Below are 24,704 nucleotides of genomic sequence, written 5' to 3'. Positions count from 1 at the left end.
TTCCCTGATATCCAACATAAACCTCTTCTGATTCACTTCTAGCCATTTCTTTGAGCCCTGTCACGCATGAGACAGAAAGGATCAGAACCTGCTTCACCTCTTCCCACCATGAGAATATTGAGGGCCATAATGAGGGGTGACCTCATTTTCATCTTCTCCAAACTAAACAGATGAAGTGACCTCAGCCACTTCTCTTAAGGCTCCCCTCCACCATCCTTAAAGGATTTTTAAAGAGCTCTTAGGGATCGTTTTCAATTTTAACCAATGTCGGCAAAACCAGCACTCGCACCACCCTCACTGCTTCTGAGGGGGAGGCCGCCGCCTGCGCCTTTAAATACCCCCGTAAGCCCCGCCCCCTCAGGCCCCGCCCAGGCCCCGCCCCTTCCCGCCGCGCGGCGCTTCCGTGCTCGGCGCCGCCCGTTCCGGGCCCGTCTCTTTAAGGCCCCCGAGGCGCGGCGGCGGCAGCGGCGGTGAGAGGGGACGGGGCTGCCCGGGGTTCGCCCCCGCTTCTGTGGGTTCCCCCCGTGCTGTAACTGCGCTATGGGTGCTGTGTGACCCACCTGGCTGAGCCCCGCTGCCTGCGCGGCCCTGCTGGCACGGAGGGGCCGGGGCAGGGCCTGGTGCGGAGCGCTGTGGGGAGATGCGGTGGGGGGGGCTCAAGGCTCCGTCTCTTCAATTTCTTCTTTTTTCCCTGCCTGATGGTGCTCCGTGGGTGTTTCCGTGCTGCACACGCCTGGCTGCGTGGGGTGTTTAGCCGTGGGGTACAGGAGGGCCTCTCATGCTGGTTCCTTGCAGCCCTGAGAGCCCACAGCTGAGCCCGGCGTGAGAAAAGCAGCCCCCGAGTGTTTTCTGAAATGTTTCATCCTCTCTCTGTGTCCCTGTGTCCCTAAACTCTGCTTTTGATGTGTTGGGACATCAAAGCGAGCGTCTCACAAATTGGGGGGCATGGAGAGTTCACAGGTGTTGGTTGTGCTTAACCAATCTGAGTGGGAGAGAAAATGGTCATTAATCTCCATTAGTTTTAATATTGATTCAAGTCTTCTGGTGGCTTTTCCCCTGAATCTTGCAAGAGTGGTACAGAAAGCTCTCCCTAATTAAACCAAATAAGGTAATGGAATAGAATTTACTTGCAGGAAAGAGCTCAAAAGCAAACACATGTAGTATGGATCAGACAGCTCTTTGATGTGTCATTTATGGCTTGGGAAGCTCATTACCTTCCTGAGGTTCCATCAGCTCTGCTGATAATGAGAGGCACAGAAGCAAATGGCTTTGAACAAAAGCTGTAGGCTGCTCCCTTGTTTGGGTGCACTCTGTCTTGATGAACAGGTTTCCAGCCCAAACAGCTGCTGGAGCTTGTGTAATTCGTTATTAAATGAGTAATTTCCACAGCTACGCTTTTCTCTGTTGTTTGTGACAATTGGGATGATTCATTTTTGTGGGGTAAGGTCTCCTCCTCGTGCTGTTCTGTCCAGTTTTGCTGCTGTCGTGAAGGAACTTTTACTGATAACAAGGACATAATGACATCCCTTTTGTATTGTCAAAAATGCAGTCATAAATGGCGTTATAACCTGTTCTTCCAACAAAATGACCTAATGAAACTGTTACTCCTAAATAAGGAAATTTTTGGTGTAGATCATAAAGCATTTATGTTTTTTTACTTTGTTACAATAACGCATCTGCTTTCCTTGCTGCCAGGCACTGCATGACCATAACTGCACAATGTCTGTCCCACGTGGAGCTGTCCATGCAAAATGGATAGTGGGGAAAGTAATTGGGACCAAAATGCAGAAAACTGCCAAAGTGAGAGTGACAAGGCTCGTGCTGGATCCTTACTTGCTAAAGGTAACACCAATGAACAACCTCTCCTGCCTGCTGGGTTTTGTATTTTGTGCAATGTTCTGCTGATTCAACTCTTAAAAGTTTTGATGACTCTTTACAAATCAACCTCCTTAAGGATCTGGCTGTGGGGATGACTGCAGAGGATGAAAAGCAGTGAGTGGTGAGGACTTACAAATTACCTGCTAAATGTATTTCTTTGAAGTGCCTTGTTAATGCACTTCATTTGATCTTTTTGGGAAGGTAAGCTTTTGTTGTTTCACACTTAGATTGAATTTTTCATGTCGATGTGGAGCATGCTTTGGAGACTTGACAGTTTATTACTCACTTTTACAATAAATTTTATAGCTGTTTTTTCTGTATGTGTAATTGTAACATTACTGTGATCTTGGATATAGTCCTTATGGATGCTCTTCAAACAAGAAGGTTAAAAATTGTATTTTCTCCATTTTAAATAGGGAAACAGTGGTACATATAGGTAGAATAAATTGCTTTTAGTGACCAAAAAGTTAAGGATAGAGTCAGGATTGGAAAATGGGTCTTGTGGAACCCATTTCAATATTTTATCCAGTAGAAGAACCTTTATTTATTTCTTAACTGAATTTATTTCTTAAAGGATTCTGAATTCTGTTGTTATTATTAAAAAAAAATATTTTTATGTGGGAAAAAAAATATCAAGAAAACTCTCACATAAAAAACATCAAAATGCAGATTTCAGAGCTTTTTTCTTCCCCATCTCCTTTCCTCCAGGCTCAGTTGGCAATCCTGGCAAGAGATTGGGAAGGGCAGTGCTGTGCTGTCTGTGGAGAACCTGTAGAGTGCACAGTTGCATTTCTCCTCATGATCCAAACTGAATCTCACTTTAAAACATACATGAAACTTTAGAGAAATTTATTTGATAATAATTATATATTTACCCATTGCATAATTTGAAATATAATACCAAGGTTTCTTTTCTTTTTTTTTTTATTTTTGTTCCTTTTACAGTTCTTTAACAAAAGAAAAACCTATTTTGCCCATGACCCACTGCAGCAGTGTGTTGTTGGAGACATTGTGCTTCTGAAAGCTCTGCCTGAGAGAAGGAGCAAACACGTGAAACACGAACTGGCTGAAATTGTGTTCAAGGTTGGCAATGTCATAGATCCCATCACAGGAAAGCCCTGTGCAGGAACCAGATTCCTGGAAAACCTGTCAGATTCAGAAAATCTCACCGAGGCAGATACCACCTATCTAAGTGAGAAACTTCAGGAACTTAAAGTTTGTTCAACAGACAAATAGTGGGGGAAATCTTTTAAGCAGAGGGCTTCCAGCTTTTGTGTCTCTCTGTCAGGGATGTTTGAGGCCCTGCTGTGATAATATGTTAAATGTTTCAGTGAAATTTGTAGTCAAAATAAATAGTACATGTAGTTGCTTATGCAAAGAGATGTTGCAGATTGATGGGCACCTGGAGCTTTGAATGAAAATGCAGAGAAAAATGCAAGTTTGGTGTTCACACTTCATTTTGTTGCTGTAGTTTTGCCCCAGAGGCAGCTGCCCTCCTGGAATGGCCTCTCTGTGTTCAGACTACAACTGTGTGATGTTTCATTTTGGTGGGAGCCAAAATTATATCATTATATTATTTGGTTGTTCTGTATTTCAGGCAGTCTTTTGTGGTTTGTAGGGTTACTGGAGGTGCTATTAAAGCTTTTGAAAGGAAGTGTAGAATTTTAAAACCAGCTGCATGCTTGTGTCCTTATTTCCTCTTCCAGTGCCTTCTGCCTTCCAAACTCTAACAAAACCTCAGCCCTTTGCCTTTATAGTGGCAGAGAGGTGAGAATCAAAGCTTTGGGCAGCAGAGTGTGGGTGGCTCTGTCCCTGTCCAAAGGCAGGATTTCATTCTGGGAGAGCTGCATCTCTCTGAGCTGATGAGAATACAAATCCTAAAAGTAATTAAATTTATTCTCACCAGAAAAACTAATTAAAATAACACATTTTGGGGAGCTAGAGAGGCTGGTTTGCTGCATGTGGAGCTAAAGGCCAGAGCAGTTAGTGATGAAAGATGATTTTATCCTGGTGCAGCTCTGGGGATCTCATGTCCTCTCCTCCAGGGCATGCAGCAAGCTGAGAGCCTGCAGCTGTTGCAGCAGCCTCAAGTTTCTGACTTTGGGTCTAAAAGGGCATCTGCCTCAAAATTTGTACGTGTGGGAGGGGACAGTGGCATAGGAGAGCTGTGAGAAATCCTTGCCAAAGAAAATGTCTGTTGGTCTTTAGGATCAGAAGCAAAACAAGGTGTATCAGACCTAAAATCTTCTCCTCTGACCCAAAATATCTTACTTGAAGCAACTGAGTAGCTTCCAGTTGTGTTCTCTGCTGTTGTCAGATTATTAAAGATCATTTGCCCTTTAACTTCCTGCACAAAATCAGTTCTGGCTGCCTAAAAAGCCTGACTGAACTCAGCTAATTATTTGGGAGAGCAAAAATTCAAAACTTGAAGTTCCTTTAGTGCTCCAAAGCAAAAAATGCTGCTCTTTGAATGTTCATGTGGATGTCAAGAAGCTTTCACTGAAATGTCTCTGTGTAAAATTTTATGGGCACTCTGAGGTTGAGGAAGTGCCTTAAACATGTGGCTGTAGGGTTTTTTGTTGTTGTTTGTGGCACAGGTTTAGGTTTATGTAAATTCCTCAGGAACTGGAGCTGGCTGAGCAAAGGAAAGAAAAAACCTGAGCTCTGATTCCTGCCCAGGTGAATGCAAAGTGTGAAACTTCATCCAAGCAGAGATTGGGAGAACTTGGATACAGGGTAGAGTTTGGCCCTGGGCTGTAGGAAATGCACTAAAGTTGTATCCAAGCAGAACTTGACCCTCAATATATAAATGTTCTAATACTACGTAATTATAAAAAATATAAAAGATTTCCTGTTTGCTTAAAAGATTGTATCTACATCTAATTAGGGGAGTGAATATTTTCTTGTCTTCTAATTCCCCTTGAGTAGCTGTGAAAATGCCATATTTTTTTTCTACATGATTGATTCATCACAGAAGGTTATAATTTTTCCAGTGTAGGCTCTGGGAGGGTTGCTCAAGAACTCGTCACACTGTCAGATCAAAATGTGACTAAAACCAAATTACATATCAGACTGTGTTATTTAATAGAGTGATGGCAATTGTAGGTTAAATTGTTTTAAAGTACGAAGATTGTGCTTTTGTGATGTTAAAGCACATCATATGTGTTATCTTCTGGATTAGTCTGAGAATGCTGATAGAAAATCATAAAATGGGAAGGGAAAGTTTATAGGGCCAAGATAGAATCATTATAGGTGTTATGTGGAATGATAAGGATTAGTCACTGACTGCTTTCTGTGTTTATTGGCTTGTTGCTTTTAGAACTGCCCTTTAATTATTACCCTAATTATCACTTTATCCTCAATTTGAAGTGATTTAAGGATTCGATGCCAGCACACACCTCCTCCTCAGCCAAAATTTCTCTGAGTACAGCAGAGCAGTGTGAGGAAAACCCTTCAGCTGCCAGCAAGTGAAAAATGTACTGGGAGAGCAACAACCTGGGGCTGGGGGTCCCTAAATTCAGCTGGGTCCCCTAAAACCAGGGCTGGGATCCCCCTAAATCTGACTGGGGGCCCCAAACTGGGCCCAAGGTCCCCCCAAACTGGGGCTGGAGTCTTTTAAAACCGGGGCTTGGGGGTCTTGCTCAATCCAAGTGGGTCCCTCCCCAAACTGGAGCTTGGGTACCCCTAAACCAGGCAGGGGATCCTCCAAAACTGTGGCTGGAGCCCCCCAAAATGCGGCTAGATTCCCCCAAATCAGGCTAAATTTGACAGTCTTCCCAAAATGGGGCTGGGGTTCCTCTGTGTCTGACTAGGTGTTCCTAAACCGGGGCAGGGTCCTCCTAAATCCGACTTGGTCCCCCCAAACCGAGGCTAAGGAACCCGAAACTAGAGTTGAGTCCCCTATATTTGAGTAGCGGTCCCCAAAGCTGAGCAGGGTCCCCCCAAACCGAGCCCTGAGGGCTCCGCCACAGCTGAGGGGCCGTGAGGGGGGTCCCGGGGCCGGCGGGGCCGCGCATGCGCAGGCGGCGCTGCCCGCCAGGGGGCGTGGCCGCAGCCCCCGGCCCAGGAGGGAGGCGGCGGGAGCAAGATGGCGGCGCGAGTGCTGCTGCGGGGGAGCCTGGCGGGAGCGCCCGCCGTGCCGCGCCTGCAGCCCGGCGCCGGGCTGACCCTCAGGTGAGCCCTGAGGGGGCGAGGCGGGCGGGACGGGGCCGCCCGGGGGAAGCCGCACGCGGAGCCGGCGCCGCCCGAGCCACCCGGAGCCCCGCCGCGCACAGCGTCCCCTTGCCTGGCTGGAAATGGCGCCCCGCTGGCGGGGCAGCGGCCGGGCCTGGGGCGGGGAGTGCGAGGAGGCGCCGGGGTGTCCCTCAAGGTCACGGGCCGCAAGGCCGGCCCCTTCCTTCCCTCCTCCCAGTCCGCCCCTGGCTGGGAGCGTGGCTGTGGCCGGGCCGGTGCCGGGCTCGGGGGGCAGCGAGAGCCGTTCCCGCACCGCCGCCTCAGCCCTGCATGGACACCCCCGCATGGCACACACGGAACCCGGCACCCCGCGGCTCTCGGGGCGCCCTCCACACGTGCAATGCCGGCATTTCAATACCTGGATGCTCGCTGGCCCTCCGGGATCCCAACTCCTCCGAGCAACAGGGTGCACAGCCCGAAATCTGCGTGCCCCCGGGGCTGGGCTGCCTGGCTGCACATCCCGACATATTCCTGCCACTCGTGGGATCCCCTTGGGGCTCACGGCTGATTTTTCCATGTCCCCAGGGAGCTGGGATCTGCACGCCGGTACCAGGGCACACATAGAGGCACATCCCGCAAGTTTTGGGGTGTAAGATTGGCATTTCTGTATGCAGGGGTGACACACACACACACAGAGTGGAGGAAGCAGGCACAGGGTGATGGAAACACGGGAATTCCCAAGCTGCGATGGATCTACACAGTTTTTCCTCCCTTCCTTTAAACAGGGAAAGCTGCTGCTTCAGCCTCAGAAAAGGCAAAACTAAAAGCATCCCTGCAGGCAGCTGTTCAGGGAATGTGTTGTGAGGTTTTACCTGCATGTTTTGGGGTTATTTTAGTTTCAAATAAATTTTGTTTAGACCACAGATCAAAACCTGTCAAAGATAGACAAGTTGTTTTTCTTACTCTTCCAGGCAGATTTGATTTACTACAAAATCTAAGTATTAACCTGGTGTGTCCCACCCAGGTTGTATTTTATGCTAAAGCAGGAGCTTAGTGTAAAGAAGTTATTTCCTTTACATTTTTAATCTAATCTAAGCAAGTATTCAGTGTTAGCCTTTGTGTTCAGAGCCCAATCTTTGGAGCAAGAGAGCAAAGCCCACAGTTAATATTTGCAGCTTGAGAACTTGCTGCCAAAGACAAGCTGATGCTCACAGCTGTTGGAAGACCTGAATTCAGTTCCTGTTCCTCCAGAGCTAATTTTGGGTACAGATTGCTCAAAAAACTGAACCAATGATCAATCCAGGGCTTCTTGGTTCAGTGATATTTTAGGATATTGATTAAAAATCAGCCCTTGAATCTCAGTTTGGGTGCAGTGAGCATCTGCTTTAATGAACTCAGCCTGTTATCTTAGTTCTGTGTGAGGTGTATATTTAGTTGTGATTTGTTAATCTGTGCTCATGAGGAGCTTTACAGCTGCTGGGGAGAAGATTTTCCATAAATGTAAAATATTATTCATGTCATTGTTTTGAAAATTAACCAGACCTCCAATTTTAGGTGCAGTTGAACATTCAAATCATGAGATTCTCCTAATAGCACAGAAATTTGCTTTTTTTATCCCTGTAGCTCCAGCTTACTCCTGCTGCTGGTGAAGTTCACAAAAAGCATCAGGATTATTTCTCTTCAAAGTTTGCTGCAAACAATAATCCTCGTAGATGAATTTTCTAAATATGACTTTGCTAACTTTGTTGAATAAAGGAGAGGGAATGGTTTAAAATGAGAATTTACAGGTCTGAGTATTGCAGGAGTGGGCTTGACTTCTGCCTTCTGGAACCAGTGAGGGCTTCATTTGAGGGAGCTTTTTAAAACAAAATTGAATTTCTTGAGTTTCTGAGGTGGGATTCACCCCTGTGCTCAGAGAAAGCTCCACTCCAGCAGCAGCCTTATCATGGAATGCCCTTCAAATAAATGCCTGCCCTCAGGAATATCTGCTTGGCTTCCAGCACAGCCACATGTCCGTGTGTGTGTGCCCAGAGCAAGGGAGGCACCGTTTTCAATAAGCACACCAAGATTTAGACATTATTTCTTCCTGCTGAAGGTCATCTCAGCTGTGCTTGTTGTTTCTCTGCTGGGAAATACTTTCCCTCTCCTCCATCCTGCTCCCCATGGGCAGAACCAGGTCATTGTGTTCTTTTCTGACACTGGGATTAAAAGGTGGATTGTTGTTAAAAACTGCTTTTGTGTAACACAGGTGTGTCCAGGGGGATGTTTTCCCAAAGGAAATTGAGATTTTATTTCCCTTGTATTTATTTTTCCTAGTAGAAAGCTTTGGGCTGGAGGTCCAGCTGTCTTCTGGATCCCCAGATCAGTAATTAAGGGTGAAAAGTTGATATCTGAGGCAGGAAAAGGCTGAGATTTCCAGCTTAGAAGTAAATATATATGGTAAATATAAATACCACATTTAATGTTTTAGTATTTCAAGAGAAGCTTGTGACAGAATTAATTTTCTTCACTGTGGCTACTATGAGTCTGTCAAAAAAAAGGCAAATTGAAGGAAAAGAAAGAAGCAAAACCATTTTAACTTCTCAGACATTGTAGAGGATCAGTGAAATGCATCAGATTCCTTGTCCTGCTCATCTGGAAAAGAGGAATAATTCTTTGAACATATCACTTAGAAAGCACAGTTATCTCTTGGTCTGTGTGCTCTGATGTAAAGGGAGGTGTCATTATTCTGAAAGTGTATTGGAGAAGCTGAATAAAGATTAGATAAGAAAAGAGAGTGAAAATCTTGTGTTTTGAGGCAAGGAAATGTGGATGCTGTGCAGAAGCCTGGCTCTGTGTCCCTAAATGTTGCTGGAATCTGGAATTGAAATATTTCCTGGCTGGTTGTTTCCTACCACTCATCTTCTCTCCCAAATTAGTCTTTCATGCTATTTTTCCTCTTGAAAGACATTTCCCTTTCCCTTTTGTAGAGCTGTCTTTAAGCAGCACAGGAACATATGGCAGTTCCTTTCCCTTTTACACTCTGCACTTTTCCTTCTGCACCTTTTTTGCTCTTTTTCACTCCTGACTGTTTACACCAGGCCAGACCCAGCCCTGGGCAAAGGCAGTGGCTTAAAAAGAGGAGAAACAGCAGCAGAAGCAGACATTACACAGGGAATAACCATGGATAATGTGCATTGTGGGAATGGATTTGTAAAGAATTTTTAAAGTTTGATATAAGTTGATTATAAGATATAATTTATATACATTAATGGTTACAGGGTCAATGTTAATACCTTGTGTACTTCACACAGCAAATGATGAACAAAGCCATCAAAGAAGGTTTTTTCTGTTGTAGAGAGGGGGGGAAATGTGGGAAATTGATTTGGAGAGAATTCTCAGAGCCTGGCAGAAGGCTCACACAGTGAGTGCATCTGTGTGCAAACCTTGAGATAAGAAATGCTGGTTTAGAAATGCCATAAAACAGAACAGACATTGTTGAGAGAGAAACAGAACTAGAAACAAGTTTTAAAGGATGGCCTTGCAAATCAAACTGGATATTTTTGAGAAATAGAGCTGTGAAAGATGCACTGTAGTGGAGCCCATGAGAGGTAATTTTAGATTATTGGCTTTAAGGCATTTACAGCATTGTGTGGCTAAAGCTGATAGGCCAAGCAATTTTTAATGGAATAATAATTTTATAATACTTATATTATATGTAATTATAATTATAATGTAATTAAGCTTATAATGTATTGTGATTTAAAATATTTAGCTTCTGATTGTGGTCGTGTGAATTATAACATATTATAGCGTAATATTATAATATATTAATTATACATTTAATATAGTTAATTATAACATCATATTATAATATCTGTCTCACCCTTCACATGGTACAGAAAATAGAAAAAAAGTTTTAAAAACATCTCTGGGTCAAAAAAGAGCATAATCCCACAGTGGATAACTATGGGATGACTATCTCTGTGAAATGATAGTGAAATAATATAATTATGTCCACTTATATTATATTCTATTATATTATATTATGTTATGTTATGTTACGTTATGTTACATTACATTACATTATATTACGTTACGTTACATTACATTATATTATATTATATTATATTATATTATATTATATTATATTATATTATATTATATTATATTACTGTGATATAATTAATACATTATTGTATTATTAATTGAATATATAATGATAAAATATTGATAACTATAATTATAATAAATTCTATGTTTATATTTTATTATATTAATATATTCTTGTATGTAGTATATTAATTTTATATGGTGAGAAAAGAATGGAATGGAATGGAATGGAATGGAATGGAATGGAATGGAATGGAATAGAATAGAATAGAATAGAATAGAATAGAATAGAATAGAATAGAATAGAATAGAATAGAATAGAATAGAATAGAATAGAATAGAATAGAATAGAATAGAATAGATGTAGTGAAATGATCAGTCTCAGTGGGATGAGCTTGCTGGTAGAGCCTGGCAGGGCTGTTTCAGCAGTGTGTGAGTGCCCCCTGTGCCATCACAGTTGTGGCTGTGCTGTGGTCACCCCCATGCAGTCCCTGAATTCCCTGCCTGTGCTCAGGGCTGTGCTTGTTCCCTGCAGGGCTCTGGGCTCCTCGGCCCGCAGTGCCCGTGAGGAGAGCTGGCTGAAATCCCTCTTTGTGCGCAAGGTGGACCCCAGGAAAGACGCCCACTCCAACCTCCTGGCCAAAAGGGAGACCAGCAGCCTGTACAAACTGCAGTGTGAGTGATGGCTCTGTGCTCCTGTCCCTGCCCCTGCCTGTACAAACTGCAATGAGTGATGGCTCTGTGCCCCTGTCCCTGTCCCTGCCTGCACAAACTGCAGTGTGAGTGATGGCTCTGTGCTCCTGTCCCTGTCCCTGCCTGTACAAACTGCAGTGTGAGTGATGGCTCTGTGCTCCTGTCCCTGTCACTCCTGTCCCTGTCCCTGCCTGCACAAACTGCAGTGTGAGTGATGGCTCTGTGCTCCTGTCCCTGCCCCTGTCCCTGTCCCTGCCTGCACAAACTGCAGTGTGAGTGATGGCTCTGTGCTCCTGTCCCTGTCACCCCTGTCCCTGTCCCTGTCCCTTTCTGTACAAACTGCAGTGTGAGTGATGGCTCTGTGTCCCTGTCCCTGCCTGTACAAACTGCAGTGTGAGTGATGGCTCTGTGCTCCTGTCCCTGTCCCTGCCTGTACAAACTGCAGTGTGAGTGATGGCTCTGTGCTCCCAACATCATTCCTGTCCCTGTCCCTGTCCCTGTCCCTGTCCCTGTCCCTGTCCCTGTCCCTGCCTGCACAAGCTGCAGTGTGAGTGATGGCTCTGTACCCCCAGCACCACTCCCCTGTCCCTGCCTGTCTCATGGCTCTCTTGTTGTTGTTGCAGTTCACAATGTCAAACCTGAATGTCTAGAGGCCTACAACAAGCTCTGGTAAGTGTGTGAGTTCTCTTTTCACCTTTTAGCCATGTTGATTTGCCAGATATTGTAGTTATCTAGAGGGGAAGTGACAAAAATTCTGCTTTTTTAGGATTTGGTATTCAATAGATCCTGTGAAAGAGCCAAAAGTCCTGCACTCAGTTCAGCCCACCTCTCTCTTGGCATTGCCATTTCCTGAGCTGTAGTTGAGGATGATTCCTGTCTCTCCCCCTTCCCTGAGTGGTCCCAAAGTTCTGATCCCTGCAGGGAGGGCTGGAATGTGGCATTCCCACTGCAGCTGCCAGGCTGAGGATGGGTTTTATGTGCACACTGGAAGGAAAGAGAGATCACTGCTAAATAAAACTACACCAGTGTTAAACTCAGATGTTAAAACCCAGGGGTTGATTTCCTCTCAGCTCCTTCAGATCCCTCTGCACAAATCCTGCAGCTGAGCTCCAAGTGTTACCCTTGGATGGGGTTTGTGCTTTGGGGTGATTCCCTCCAGAGGGAGCAGTGCTGGGACAGCTTTCCCAAACAGCCACATCTTTAGGAATTACTCACATTTTGCTTTAAGAATAAAACTGCAGAACTATTACTCATTTTCTGCCTCCCTCTGGAGCCCTGAAAGAGCTGTGTGTTAACTTTGGGGCTGAGCCTGGCAGCCAGCAGTGCTTTTCTCACTGCCAATACAAACATTCTCAGCAGAATGACAATAATGACAATAATGACACCTTCCTGCATCCAGCTCTGAGGTGTGAGCACAGCAGCTGGGAGGAAATCCCAGCTCCCAGTTCGTGTCCTCAGCTCATCTCTCACCTCTGTGTTAGTCTGGATAACTCAGAACTGTTCTCCCTGCTGTAGAAGCATAAAAAGCCACTAGAATAACATTCAATCAAGGTATTTTTAGCTTTTTTTTTTGTTTAAAAAATAGCTACACACTAAAGGACAATTAGCATTCAGCCGGCTTGCTGTTTAAAAGCTGAATATAAACATGTGCAATGATGCAAGCCAGGGAATCTTCTCTGCAGAATTTCATGAGCTGCCTGAATGTTGAGTGAGAGCAGAGATTTCTGTTTGCAAGGAAAGAGACAAACAGCAAAGAAAGAAACTGCTGACAGCAGTCAGATCAAATATCTGTGGTTGGATTGATTCTTTCCAAAGCAAATTGAAGCATTTCAGGCAAGGAGACAACTTGAATAAAGTAATAAACAAAATTAAGCCTCTCTGAACTTCCCTCCTGCCTCTTCCTAAAGAAAGAAAGAAAAGAACAGGTTAATTCTGTATCATATCAAAATGAGGATTAGTCATCATCATCATCAGGTATTCATAAATAATGTAATGAAGGCAATTACAAGATTATTTCATTAATCACTGTGATTTAGGAGCTGAAAAATTAGAGACAGGTTTTTTTAAAAAATGTTCTGTGGGCATTTTTTTCTCTAATTTTCAACAATATATGGTAGAATTATGCAATATTTTCCCATTCCTCTTCAAAGCTGCCTTTCCAGGACCTCATTCTGTTTTGCAAAAAATGAACTATCCTTGAGAATATCCTTGGAGAGTCATTTTATCATATTATTTACACTGGCTAGTGAGAAAATGTCGAGGTACAAATTGGTAATGAGATTTGCTCAAGGTTGTCTGGAAAGTCAGTGGCAAAATCCAGAGGAAAACTCATCCCTAATGACTCCCAGCCAGCCCAGCCTACTTTTTATTCCTTGATGCTGTGCAGAGACTCTGCCTGTGAGCCAGACTGAGGAGGAAGGGTAATTATTGAGGGAAAAATAGCAAAAAGGCAGAGTTCAACCAGACTAATTGACTTATTCATCAAGGCACAGTGCAGGGAAAGCTGTCTTGACTGAGCCAGCAATCAGCAAAACTTCATTTCCTCATGCTAATATGGGCCACTGCTGAAGTTTGAAAGAGTGTTAGAAATCCAGACAGAAATTTGGAGTTGGGGGTATTTTTAAGATTGTCCCACTGTTCATTAGTGGGTGAGTTGCCTCAAAGTAAGAGTGAAGTCAAAAATCAATACTGTGATCTGCAGCCACTATTTCAGTTATCAGATTATTTTTATCCATTCAGCTCAGCAGCTGTAACTGGTTTAGAAGAGTGTGCTTTCACATTTCTGAGTTCTTTGGCCTTGAGGGGAGCTTTTCCTCAAGTAAAGAAAAGCTTTTCCTCAAACAAATAAAAGTTTTTCCTCAAACAAATCACCCATGCAGGCTGAGTGTTCACTGAGATATCCTAATATTTGTTTTCCTGATGTGTTGGATATCCTTTTAGACAGACATAATTGTTTAGATACACCTAATTGACTGCATCCAGAAATGCAGTAAGTGTTATATATTATAAAAATGTTATAGATCTTTGTTATAAATTTCTAAAAAATGGTAACACTCACCTTAATTCTCCTTGGGGGTGCAGCCACCTTCCCCCTGCATTACAGAATTTGCTATTTCAGCTTTTTCCTCTGCCAAATAAACCTTGTGAATGTTCCTAGCATGATGCTGTGTTAAACATTTTTTTACCTATGGCCTCCCTGAAGGCAATGCAACCCAGTGTGTCTGTGTGTTCCTTGTTTTCAAGTCAAGAGGTGCTGCCAAAGATTCATGAAGAAAAACACTACCCTTGTGCTCTGGTGGGGACTTGGAACACGTGGTACGGAGAGCAGGATCAGGCTGGTAGGAGATAGCAGTACAATGTACACCCGTGTGCTTGGCAGGTTTTCTTCTTTTGAATAAAGTAATCATCTCCCCTGTGTGCACTGAGGGGCTTTGTGCATCACTGCTTGCTTTTTGTGCTGGTTGGACAGCAGAGCATTCATCCCTTCAGTTCTGTCTCGTTGTTGGTGTGTTTTCATGTTTTCCAGGTTGGTAAAATAAAGATGTTTTGGGGATATATTTATAAAATACACAAATATTTAAGGGTGACTCTTGCAAAGGCAGAGTTTGTCCCTCTTTGGGCACTATAAAAGCTTTGCTCAGCCTTTTCAGGCTGTATGATAATAAATTTCAAATCATTCCAACCTATCTGCGTTGTAAACTTCACATTAAACTTCTCTGAGGGAAAGTAAAAATCTTTCTGTTCATGTTCATACAAGGGTACTGCCTAACTATGAAAACAAACTGGAGCTAGACATGGCTGAAGAGCTGCTGCAGAGGTAACTCCAAAGAGCCCAGTGCAGAGAGAAAACCTGAAAAATGCCCTGGGAATTGGAAGGAATGGGAAGCCCCAGATCCAAACCCATAGAGGTTCTGTGAGAGCCTCAGTGCTGGGGCTTCCTGATTCAAAAATCAACTCCTGCACACAGCAATTCTCCCTGCAGTGCCAGCATATTGCAATATTGACACTGAACAAATGCAGGGAATCCACAGCAGATGAACCAAACAATGTCTGAGAGCAACCCTGGAAGCTGGAGGGGAGTTGGGGAATGGGGACAATTGGAATGGGAATTGCTCAGGCAAATCCCAGTGGCTGCTTTTGGAACAGCTGAACTCAGGCTGGGTCTGTCACTGCATCCCCAGCCTGCCCTGGAAATGTTCTTGCAGCACTGGGATAAAGCAGATTGTGGGGTTGGAATTGTTTGCATGTTGTTTACACTGGCTAGTGAGAAAATATCAACATAATGAGAAAATGAACAATAATAATGAATTATCAGTGATCAGTGCTGGGTTAATATCAGGTGGAGCCATCAAATCTGCCCTGGGGGTGAGGCAGCAGGAGCAGAAATCTGCTCTCCATCAGCCTCCTTTGCTCTCTTAGAAAAGGCAAAGAGCTGCTTAAGAGCACAGAAAATAGGTTTTATTTTTCTCTGAGGTGAAATTATTGCCTTTCTATACTAAATGCCTGTAAATACATCTTTCTGTGATTTATTAAATGGCTTTATTCTGATTTATTAAAGAGGGAATGCTTTGAAAAAAATTTAGATACAACCATAGATACTGGGATTGTTTTAGAGGGGAAATCCCAGCAAATATTCAGCTTTCTTCTGCTTTTATTCATGTTGAGCTCAGAAATAACATTTGCATCGTTTTTCATGTCCTACAGAAAGTGTCTTGCTTGTGTGCTGGAGTAATTTACTGAACTGACAATCTGCCCCTCTGCTGCTCTTAGATGAAATTGGTACAAAGCAATTTTTGGAACTAAGTCATCCTCTTCAGCTGAATCTTAATTTCAATAACAGTCATGACAAGTCTTCACATCTTACTAGCACAGCAACAAAAAGTCCTTTCTGAAATTCCTCTGTTACCCTCAGAGTGAATTGTAAAATTTTCCAAGAGAAAACCCCTTTCAAAAAGCAGATGATTCCATTATCCCTAAAATAATCCAATGTGATTTTCATTAATGAAAATCTATTTTCAAACCTGCTGCTTGGTTTCTATTCTTGTGTAATTTTGTAGTGTGCAGAGCATTTTACAGTGTGATTTTTCCATGATTTACACTGGTCTGAAAAAAACTGAAATTTTCTCTGTTTCAGTTCATTTGTGGAGATATGAGGGAGGTTACCCAGCTCTCAATGAGGTCATGAGCAAACTTCGTCAAAATAAGGTAAAAAATACTGATTTTGTTACTCAGAGCTAATCAAAAAATGCAGATTTAGATACCAAAGTGTCTCCTCCCTTCCTGTCCAAGCCCAGAAAGCTCTTGGAGAAAGGATTTATTCTTTATTCTTATTATAAATATTTCACTCCTGATTATTTCCCCTATAAATCCTTGGAATTCTCAGATTCACCAGAGACAATTCAGATTCCTTTCACGATTTCACTATCCCACAACCCTGACAGCATTAAAAAAAAAACAATTTAAGGCAGATGTGGTGTCCTGCTGTTTGTTGTTGCAGAATTTGCCCCGTTGTTTTTTAGGAATTCACAGAATTCCGGAAGGAGAGGGGTAACATGCTCCTGTCCCGCAAGAACCAGCTCCTGCTGGAGTTCAGCTTCTGGAATGAACCAGTTCCCAGAGATGGCCCCAATATTTATGAACTGAGGTCCTACCAACTCAGAGTAAGTCCAGATTTGATTTATTTCTGATTTTTTTTTTTCAGTTTTGTGCTGTTCTAAAACCTTTGGGAGGTTTTTATGGCAAGCAGAGCTTATCAGAAAAATCAGATTTTTTATCTGGGGTGGTTTCTGAGTCAGGGCTGGTGTCAGTGTGGGGTCTGAGGTGAAGGCAGGCTCCAACAAGATCCTGATCTGAAACCCTGTGCTTTGCTCCAGAGATGACTGAGAGTGGTAAACAGAGCAATTAAAAATTACTGAAATATTCTTATCACTCCCAGGAAGGGATTGTGTTAATACAGGGTGGTTTCCATACAGAAATGGTGTGAAAATTGTATAAAATTTTGTTTTAAACTCTAGTTTTAAAACAGTGGGTTTTGTTTTTGCAGCCTGGAACAATGATTGAATGGGGCAATTACTGGTAAGTGTTAATTAATTAAGGTAAGTGTTGCCTGGGATGCTCTTGGTGGGAAAAAGGAGGTGCCAGGGTGGCACCAAAGCCACCAAACCCCAGTGCAGGGCCCTGCTCAGACAGTCCTGTGACCTTCTGAGAGAAAAAAAAATCAATTTTGTGCACAAAAACCCCTCTGTGGTTTGGCTTTGCTTCCCAAAACCCTTTCAGTTTGCTGCAAAAACCTGGAATTTCAGCAGAAAGCTGCTTGGGAAGGGTGGCACTTTGGGAGCCTTGGTTCAGCTTTCCCAAAGCACTTCCAGCTGAAATCTTGGCTCTTCCAAAGTCAAGTTATTTATTGAAAAGCTGCTGAGCAGCACATTTGTGTTTTAATATATGGGTTAGAAGGATTTGAGACAGTTTTCTATTGATTGTCTGCTTGTGGGTTTGTCTTATTTATAACCTGTGTGAGCTTATTTCAATTTACACTCACATTTTTAACCTGTGTAAGCTTATTTCAATTTACACTCACATTTTTAACCAGTGTAAGCTTATTTCAATTTACACTCACATTTTTAACCTGTGTAAGCTTATTTCAATTTACACTCACATTTATAACCTGTGCAAGCTTATTTCAATTTACACTCACATTTATAACCTGTGTAAGCTTATTTCAATTTACACTGACATTTTTAACCAGTGTAAGCTTATTTCAATTTACACTCACATTTTTAACCAGTGTAAGCTTATTTCAATTTACATTCCCTGTTCTAGTTGGTTGATAGTTAACCAGTTTGAAATATTTTCAATTATTTGGACAAAAGTGGGGATTTAGATCTTCAGACCTGTCATTAATATAATTTTTTTCAATTACAGTCATTTGAACAAATTGAATTTGGAATTTTGTTTATAAAATAGGTACAACTCTACTGGTAGAAAATCTGTTTTATAACATACAACAAGAGAAATATTTATCTTAATTTATGCAAAGATCTGCATGAATAAAAAGCTGTGGAAAATCTGTGGAAAAATTAATGTGGCAAAGCTGACATGACTAAAACTTTGAGATTTAGTAGTAAAACCTTCTATAAAAGTTAACTATAAAGGTTAACTGCTGGGTTTAACTGTCCCAGCAATTCTCTATATCCTGAATTTGGTTGAAAAAATTATTAATACAGAATTTAGTGAAAATGTCACCTCCAATTTTAATGCATCCTAAAAAGACACAGAAATAAATCTTAATTACTTAGTGCTGAAAATGAGTATGCTGCAGCTTTTTTCTCACTTTTAATTGCTGAAGTGCACAGCAAAATCAGTTTAACATTCCAGCTTCCCTTCCAGTCTGGTTTTTTTCCCATTTTTCCGTGTTTTTTCCCCATTTTCCCTGATGTCCCAACAATTCTCTTTATCCTGACTTTGGTTGAAAGATGATTAATACAAAATTTAGTGAAAATGTAGCTTCCAATTTTAATTTTACTTAGTGCTGAAAAAGAGCATGCTGCAGCTTTTTTCTCAGTTTTCATTGCTGAAATGCACAGCAAAATCAGTTTAACATTCCAGCTTCCCTTCCAGTCTGCTTTTTTTCCCATTTTCCAATGGTTTTTCCCCATTTTACCTGATGTTCTAAAAATTATCTTTATCCTGGCTTTGGTTGAAAAATGATTAATACAAAATCTAGTGAAATGTGGCCTCCAATTTTAATGCATCCTAACAAGACACAGAAGTAAATCTTAATTACTTAGTGCTGAAAACGAGCATGCTGCAGCTTTTTTCTCAGTTTTAATTGCTGAAATGCACAGCAAATGCAGTTTAACATTCCAGCTTCCCTTCCAGTCTGTTTTTTTTCCCATTTTCCAATGGTTTTTCCCCATTTTCAATGGATTTTGCCTGATGTCCCAACAATTATCTTTATCCTGACTTTGGTTGAAAGATGATTAATACAAAATTTAGTGAAAATGTCGCCTCCAATTTTAATTTTACTTAGTGCTGAAAACGAGCATGCTGCAGCTTTTTTCTCAGTTTTCATTGCTGAAGTGCACAGCAAATGCAGTTTAACATTCCAGCTTCCCTTCCAGTCTGGTTTTTTTCCCATTTTCCAATGTTTTTTCCCCATTTTCCAATGGTTTTTCTCCATTTTCCCTGATGTCCCAACAATTCTCTTTATCCCAACTTTGGTTGAAAAATTATTAATACAAAATTTAATGAAAATGTCGCCTCCAATTTTAATTTTACTTAGTGCTGAATATGAGCACGCTGCAGCTTTTTTCTCACTATTAATTGCTGAAATGCACAGCAAAATCAGTTTAACATTCCAGCTTCCCTTCCAGTCTGGTTTTTCCCATTTTTCCTTGTTTTTTCCCCATTTTCCCTGATTTTTCCCCATTTTCTCTTTGCTCCCCTGCAGGGCCCGTGCCATTCGGTTCCGACAGGACAGCAATGAAGCCGTTGGGGGATTTTTCTCCCAGATTGGGCAGCTCTACATGGTCCATCACCTCTGGGGTAAATTCCTTTTTCTGCTTTCTTCTCCCACTCAGCCAACCCAATCACTTTGCCCAGGAGTTTAGTTTTACAAAAGTTTTACAAATAGTTTTACAAAAGGCAAAGGAAATAAAAGTTGGGGTTTAATTTTTTTTTTTTTAATTTCCCATTTTTAAATTTTTTTAATTTGCTGATTTTTTAAATATTTTTTGTGTCGATAAATTTATTCTTCACCAAACAAGAAATGAATATTTCCTGGTTTATTCTGTTTTTCCCCCAGTTTCTGCTGTTCCTTTCTCATTTGGAGCTCAGGGTTTGCTCTCAGTCCCACAGCCATGACCCTGCTGTCCCAGCTCATGCTGAAATCAGGTTTTTTTTTACATTTTCATTTCAAACCTCACATTCCCCACACCAGCAAGGAAAATCAGGCATTTATTTCCATTCCTGCATGGAGGTGTTTTGCCTCTCTCTGTACATTCATATTCATAAACACCTCAGGATTGGTTCAGCTTGAAAAACAATAATTTGTTAGAAATAATTCAGGGTTTTTTTCATATCCCAACAATGCAGAATTTTAGATTTCAGCCATCTGGCAGCCCTCATGTGGAGCTGTGCCCCTGCTTTATCTTACCTGTGCCCAGGCATTTTCTGTCTTCCCCAGCTCCTCCTTTTTGAGCTTTTCCTTCTGCCACAGAGAACTCCTGATTTTTTTCCTTCCTGCTTTTCCTCCTAATTCCTCCTTGGAATTCTTTTAAGGAATCTCTTCCTGTTCAGGAAGGAAAGAAATCACTTTTTTTGCTTGTTTTCCCAGCTTACAAAGACCTGCAAACCAGGGAAGATATAAGGAATGCAGCGTGGCATAAACCTGGCTGGGATGAACTGGTTTATTACACAGGTAACCCATTAACTTCTCTGGAATGCTGGGGGCAGCCTTTGGGCTTTGTGCCACCCTCAGCACATCCCACTGGCTGGAAAAGTTTTGTATCTCAGGGGGAAATTTGTTTCTGTGTCAGTTTTTAGTCTGTGAAGGAGCAGAGGGAATTGCACTGAGCTGTAAAGTGAATTTTGCAGCTGGTTGTACATGGAAAAGTGGCCCAAGTGCTAAAAAATTGCTGCATTCATAGTGAATTTTTATAGCAGCATTTCTGTGGAATGTGGGAGAAGAGATTTCTGTAAATGCTTGTCCAAAGATTTAAGGAGCCAGGAGTGAAATTTACCTTGATATTAAATGATTGCTTCTGATATTTAATGAAATACAGGAGCCTTGTTAAATGCATTGCTGGGAAAAGGGAATTTAGACTTTGGAACAAAGAGCCAGGAGATCTCTGAGATCAAAGAAAGCTGTCACAGCAGAACGTCAGATTTGGGCTCCACAGGGCACATTTCAATAAAGTTACACCACAAAAATGCAGGATCACTTCCATTTTGGTGGAAAAAATGGAAATACTTGTCTTCAAATGAGCAGAGAGATGATATTAAAATCATTTTTTCCCATGCTAGAGGGATGATTGCTGAATGTGCTGAACTTTTGTGAGTGAAATTCAAACCTCTCTCCATTTTTTTCAGTGCCCCTTATTCAGGAGATGGAGTCCAGAATCATGATACCCTTGAAGATTTCTCCACTTCAGTAAAGTCACTGATTTTCTTGTGCCTACATAGATGAAGTGACAAGTATTTGTCTTAATTTATGGTATACACTGTATATCATAGTCTGAAATATAAAAGTACTGTATTGAGCTTATAAAAGAGACCTCTTTTCTTCAGAACCCACCACCTTCTGCTCTTAGGGGGAAAAATAAAACAACAAGAAGACTGTGATTAAAAGGTTGGTGAATTGGAAACAAGTGCAGATGTGTGGTTCAGGTCCCCAGGGAATGTGTGACCTGCAGGAATTGGCATCTCCTGCCCCACAGGCAGTGCCCAGAGCTCAGGAGCATTTAATGCACACAGCAAACGTGGCAGCGAAATGAGAGAAAGCTCTGGAGAAATGAGAATTTCATTTCGAGTTGTGAAAGCAGCAGCTCTGGGGGTGCTGTGAAATCACCCCTGGCTGGTGGAGCAGGGCTGAAAGGAGCAAATCTGCATTTCCAGGCATTGATTGGGGCCAGAGCTGTGTGGCAGGGGATGGGTTGGGACAGCAGGGTCTGTGAGCACACATCCCTGTGAGCACACATCCCTGTGAGCACACATCCCTGTGAGCACACATCCCTGTGAGCACACATCCCTGTGAGCACACATCCCTGTGCAGCCCCCTGGAATGGATCCCAGGCAGGGTGAGCCCCATTCCCCCACAGACACTGCCTGAACACCCTGCAGGGAACCCCAAAGCATTTCCCTCCCCAAAAACAGCTCCAAACTCTGGGAAAAAGGGGTTGAATTTAATAAGCAGAGCTGGTTCAGCCTCACAGCGGGGCTGGGTTGGTGTGTGAAGCTGGGCTTGGCATTTCTGTGTCCCATGGTGTCCAGTTCTGTTTTGGTTTCACTTTTAGGCTAGAATGTATCCACACTTTTTTGGTGTCTGCAACGATGTGAGCATCCTGTAAGTGACAATAATATTCTCTCTCTCTCTCTCAAGTGGCTCCAAGAATCAGTGTAACATACTGAATGTACAAATCAGTTCTGAATGTCCAGTTTGTACATTTCAAGAAGTTTTCAGGAAGAACATATCAGTCAATAAAAACCTTTTAATTTTCACTTTTTGCTGGTATCTATGTATTGCACCACATGTGTTTTCTCTCCTCTTGCAGTGTTTAGTATGGAAAATTGAGAATATTTCAGCTTCATTAACCAATATCACTTCTCTGGGTTGGGGACAGCATTTCCAATTTTCTGCTCTCTTTCTCCAAAGTGAATTTACAATTTCTCCATCACATCCCATTCTGCTGAGTGTTCTGTGAAGATGAATACAAACCACTTTTCCTTTGGATTTTTCTCCACAAATGACGCTTCATTTTTCAGGTGTGGTTTCTTTCCCACTTGCACTGGTGCCTCCCCTTGAGTTTCCCCTTGAACAAAGTCAATATTTGACCTGGTTCTTGCCTGGTTTTACATTTTCCTCCTGTTGCCAAGTGATGATGGGGTTTTACTGAGGCACATTCCGTGCTGGATCAGCTGGAAGTTGCTCAGTGGGCCAAGGAAATCATTGGAGCTGCTCCTCCTTGTAAATCAGCCCTGAGCACTGATATCCCCTGGGGATACCATTTTATCTGATTTTGGGGCTGTTCTTCAGCTGCAGAAGGCAAAAAGGGATGCCAATATCACCTTCCAGTCCTTTTATCTCTCCCAGATTTCTTTTCCCTGGAGATTTGTCCTTGTAACTCCCACCCAGCAAACTCAGCCAGAAACAAACACCCAAAAATTTTTGGAGCCACAGGATTTTTTGTGTTCTGATGCACTCCGTGTTTTTTACCTTCACCAAGAATTAAATTCTTCCTGGCACAGCTCTTGTTGTCCAAAGAGCACAAAGTTTTGGCTGGATAAGGAAGCAGAGGAGTCACTGAGGGGTGAGATCAGAGTGCAGGGCCCTCACCCACGGCCAGGATCTGAATTCCCCCTGGAATTCTGAATTCCCCCGCCCTGATGTGTTATGGATGAGCCTCCCCTCATTCTGAGCGTCCTGCTCTGCTCTGGCTGCCCTCAGGGACAGAAAAAACTGATAAAACTGATAAAACTGGTAAAACTCCTTGTTTTACCTGCAGCTAAAGCAGTTTCTGCTATTTTCCTTACAGATAACAGTGTTAGCTGCAATGGAAATGGGCAGTGCCAATCTTTCCTTGGCTTCCCTTCGCCTGAGCTGGGTTTTCCCTGGTTCTGGAACTCTGTTGGGATTTTCCCCCTTGATTCCATGGCTGAGTTCAAGTTTTGGAGCTGTTCTTTCAGATGAGGGATAACCTTTCATTTCCTCCCTGATTCAGCTGTTGGTTGTGTTTCATCAAATCCTGCATGTTCTCCTAGAAAACAATGGAAGGACAAGTTGGAAATACAGATATTTTCTGGTAAATGAAGGAAAATCTCTCTCTGTTGTCTTGGTTTCAGTAGGTGAGCAATCCCTGAGCATTTCTCACAGAACAACCCCTCAGCATCTCCTACAGCACAGCTGCTGCAGTCCAGAGCTGAAATCACTTCCCAAAGGTTGAAAAGTGGGGACAGTGCTTGGAAAGGCTTCTGGCAAATCTCAACTCTTATTCCACTGCAATGACACAATTACAACTCAGGTTTAATTGTCCTGGAGAAGGCTGCAGACTGTCCCTCGTACAAATACATGGTTTAAATCGATTCTGCCTCATTAAATAATCACATTAAAAAAACTTTTTTGTAAAGGGTGATGGTCAAAAGACCCATGTGGAGCCCAGCTCCTCCCTGTGTCCCTGTGCTGCTCCCCAGACTTTGCCCCTCTGTGCTGGGACGTGTCCAGGCAAATCTGTGACACTGGAACTTTGCCTCCCCCTGCTCTATCCCTGCTGGGAATTTTCCACTATTTCACAGACCAAACAGCTGAGCCTCTCCTGAGCTCAGCAAAGCTCCTGCTGCCTCCTGGGCTAGAGGTCAGCATCCAGTGGAAGGGGAAGGGGCGTTTGGGTGTTTTTTCCAAGGCAGTGTGACCCAAAGAGCTGTTGTGAAATCCCTGGCACTGCCCCGCGTTTCCATAGAGCCCCGAGTGGCAGCAGCTCCTGCTGTGAATGTTAAACTTCATTTGCAGGGCTCTGTCTGAGCCCTGAGCCGTGCCCCAGTGCCCTGCAGCTGATCAGCTCCACGGCAGATTTATTTCCTTTTTATTTCCTTATTTGTTTGCTGGTTTTAATTCCATAAAAATCAGCAAATAAACTCCTTCACTTCCTGACTGTGGGATTTGCACAGGGGAAAAGTGGGAGCAGAAACTCCTCAGCTGTGCCGTGCTGGTGCAGCCCTGCCTGAACAGAGGCAGGATTGTCCTGGGGCTGCCCTGGGAGCTGGCTGGGATTTCCCTCAGGGAGCATTTCCATCCTCAGCACTCCCAGAGGTTGTGGGGAGCACTGCCGGCATTGTCTGCTGGTTTCTGTGGGGTTTGCTGAAGATTCTGCAGATTCTTTGGGCTCTCACATCTCTGCCTTGCTCCAAAACCATCCCAAGTTTGGTTCTGGATTTGTTTTCTTTTAACCCTTCAATTTCTCTGCTATTGAAATGCTGTTGTAACTTCAAAATCATTTTTCAGCCTCTCTGAGAGCTGCAGCCCTCACTGTGGGCTGTGGTGACTCCTCTGTCCCCATCTCCCCACAGAATGAACAGAACCAGGGCTTGCTTTAATTGCTGCTGCTGCTTTAATGATTGGACAGCATCTGTCTCGTGGTTTAATCATCAAAAATTAA

General features: G+C 42.9%; 2 protein-coding genes and 1 long non-coding RNA gene across 4 annotated transcripts; 2 read left to right on the top strand and 1 right to left on the bottom strand.

Annotated features, from left to right (window-relative positions):
* The first annotated feature begins 355 nt into the window (after positions 1-355).
* Positions 356-3,548, top strand: MRPS17 (mitochondrial ribosomal protein S17). Of its 2 annotated transcripts, none has more exons than XM_005496688.4 (3): positions 356-470; positions 1,696-1,842; positions 2,824-3,548. In XM_005496688.4, the coding sequence occupies exons 2-3, from the start codon at positions 1,720-1,722 to the stop codon at positions 3,112-3,114; spliced, it is 414 nt and encodes a 137-aa protein (XP_005496745.1). In that variant the 5' UTR covers positions 356-470; positions 1,696-1,719; the 3' UTR covers positions 3,115-3,548. The 2 variants fall into 2 exon arrangements, with proteins under 2 accessions (XP_005496745.1, XP_074413362.1); XM_074557261.1 differs by lacking the exon at positions 356-470 and adding an exon at positions 491-511.
* Positions 2,861-14,085, bottom strand: LOC141731432 (uncharacterized). Its single transcript, XR_012583539.1, has 3 exons — positions 13,895-14,085; positions 11,663-12,737; positions 2,861-8,685 (listed from the first exon to the last, which is right to left on the bottom strand). It is a non-coding gene; the product is annotated as an uncharacterized LOC141731432 (long non-coding RNA).
* NIPSNAP2 (nipsnap homolog 2) lies at positions 5,918-22,053 on the top strand. The gene is made up of 10 exons (XM_074557260.1): positions 5,918-6,051; positions 10,679-10,818; positions 11,460-11,505; positions 14,080-14,174; positions 15,971-16,041; positions 16,356-16,496; positions 16,880-16,911; positions 19,286-19,380; positions 20,171-20,254; positions 20,926-22,053. The coding sequence occupies exons 1-10, from the start codon at positions 5,966-5,968 to the stop codon at positions 20,988-20,990; spliced, it is 855 nt and encodes a 284-aa protein (XP_074413361.1). The 5' UTR covers positions 5,918-5,965; the 3' UTR covers positions 20,991-22,053.
* The last annotated feature ends 2,651 nt before the right edge of the window (positions 22,054-24,704 follow it).

Source organism: Zonotrichia albicollis, chromosome 22 (genome assembly GCF_047830755.1).
Source record: "Zonotrichia albicollis isolate bZonAlb1 chromosome 22, bZonAlb1.hap1, whole genome shotgun sequence".
Taxonomy (NCBI): Eukaryota; Metazoa; Chordata; class Aves; order Passeriformes; family Passerellidae; genus Zonotrichia; species Zonotrichia albicollis.
This window is presented reverse-complemented; position numbering and strand designations above follow the sequence as displayed.

Bases quoted from the DNA above. Each gene is read 5' to 3' on its own strand.
- MRPS17 (XM_005496688.4), top strand. From the start codon at position 1,720: ATGTCTGTCCCACGTGGAGCTGTCCATGCAAAATGGATAGTGGGGAAA. The intron at 1,843-2,823 runs GTAACACCAATG...TTCCTTTTACAG, and splicing joins TGGATCCTTACTTGCTAAAG to TTCTTTAACAAAAGAAAAAC.
- NIPSNAP2 (XM_074557260.1), top strand. From the start codon at position 5,966: ATGGCGGCGCGAGTGCTGCTGCGGGGGAGCCTGGCGGGAGCGCCCGCC. The intron at 14,175-15,970 runs GTAGGAGATAGC...TCTCTGTTTCAG, and splicing joins CGGAGAGCAGGATCAGGCTG to TTCATTTGTGGAGATATGAG. The intron at 19,381-20,170 runs GTAAATTCCTTT...TTGTTTTCCCAG, and splicing joins CATGGTCCATCACCTCTGGG to CTTACAAAGACCTGCAAACC.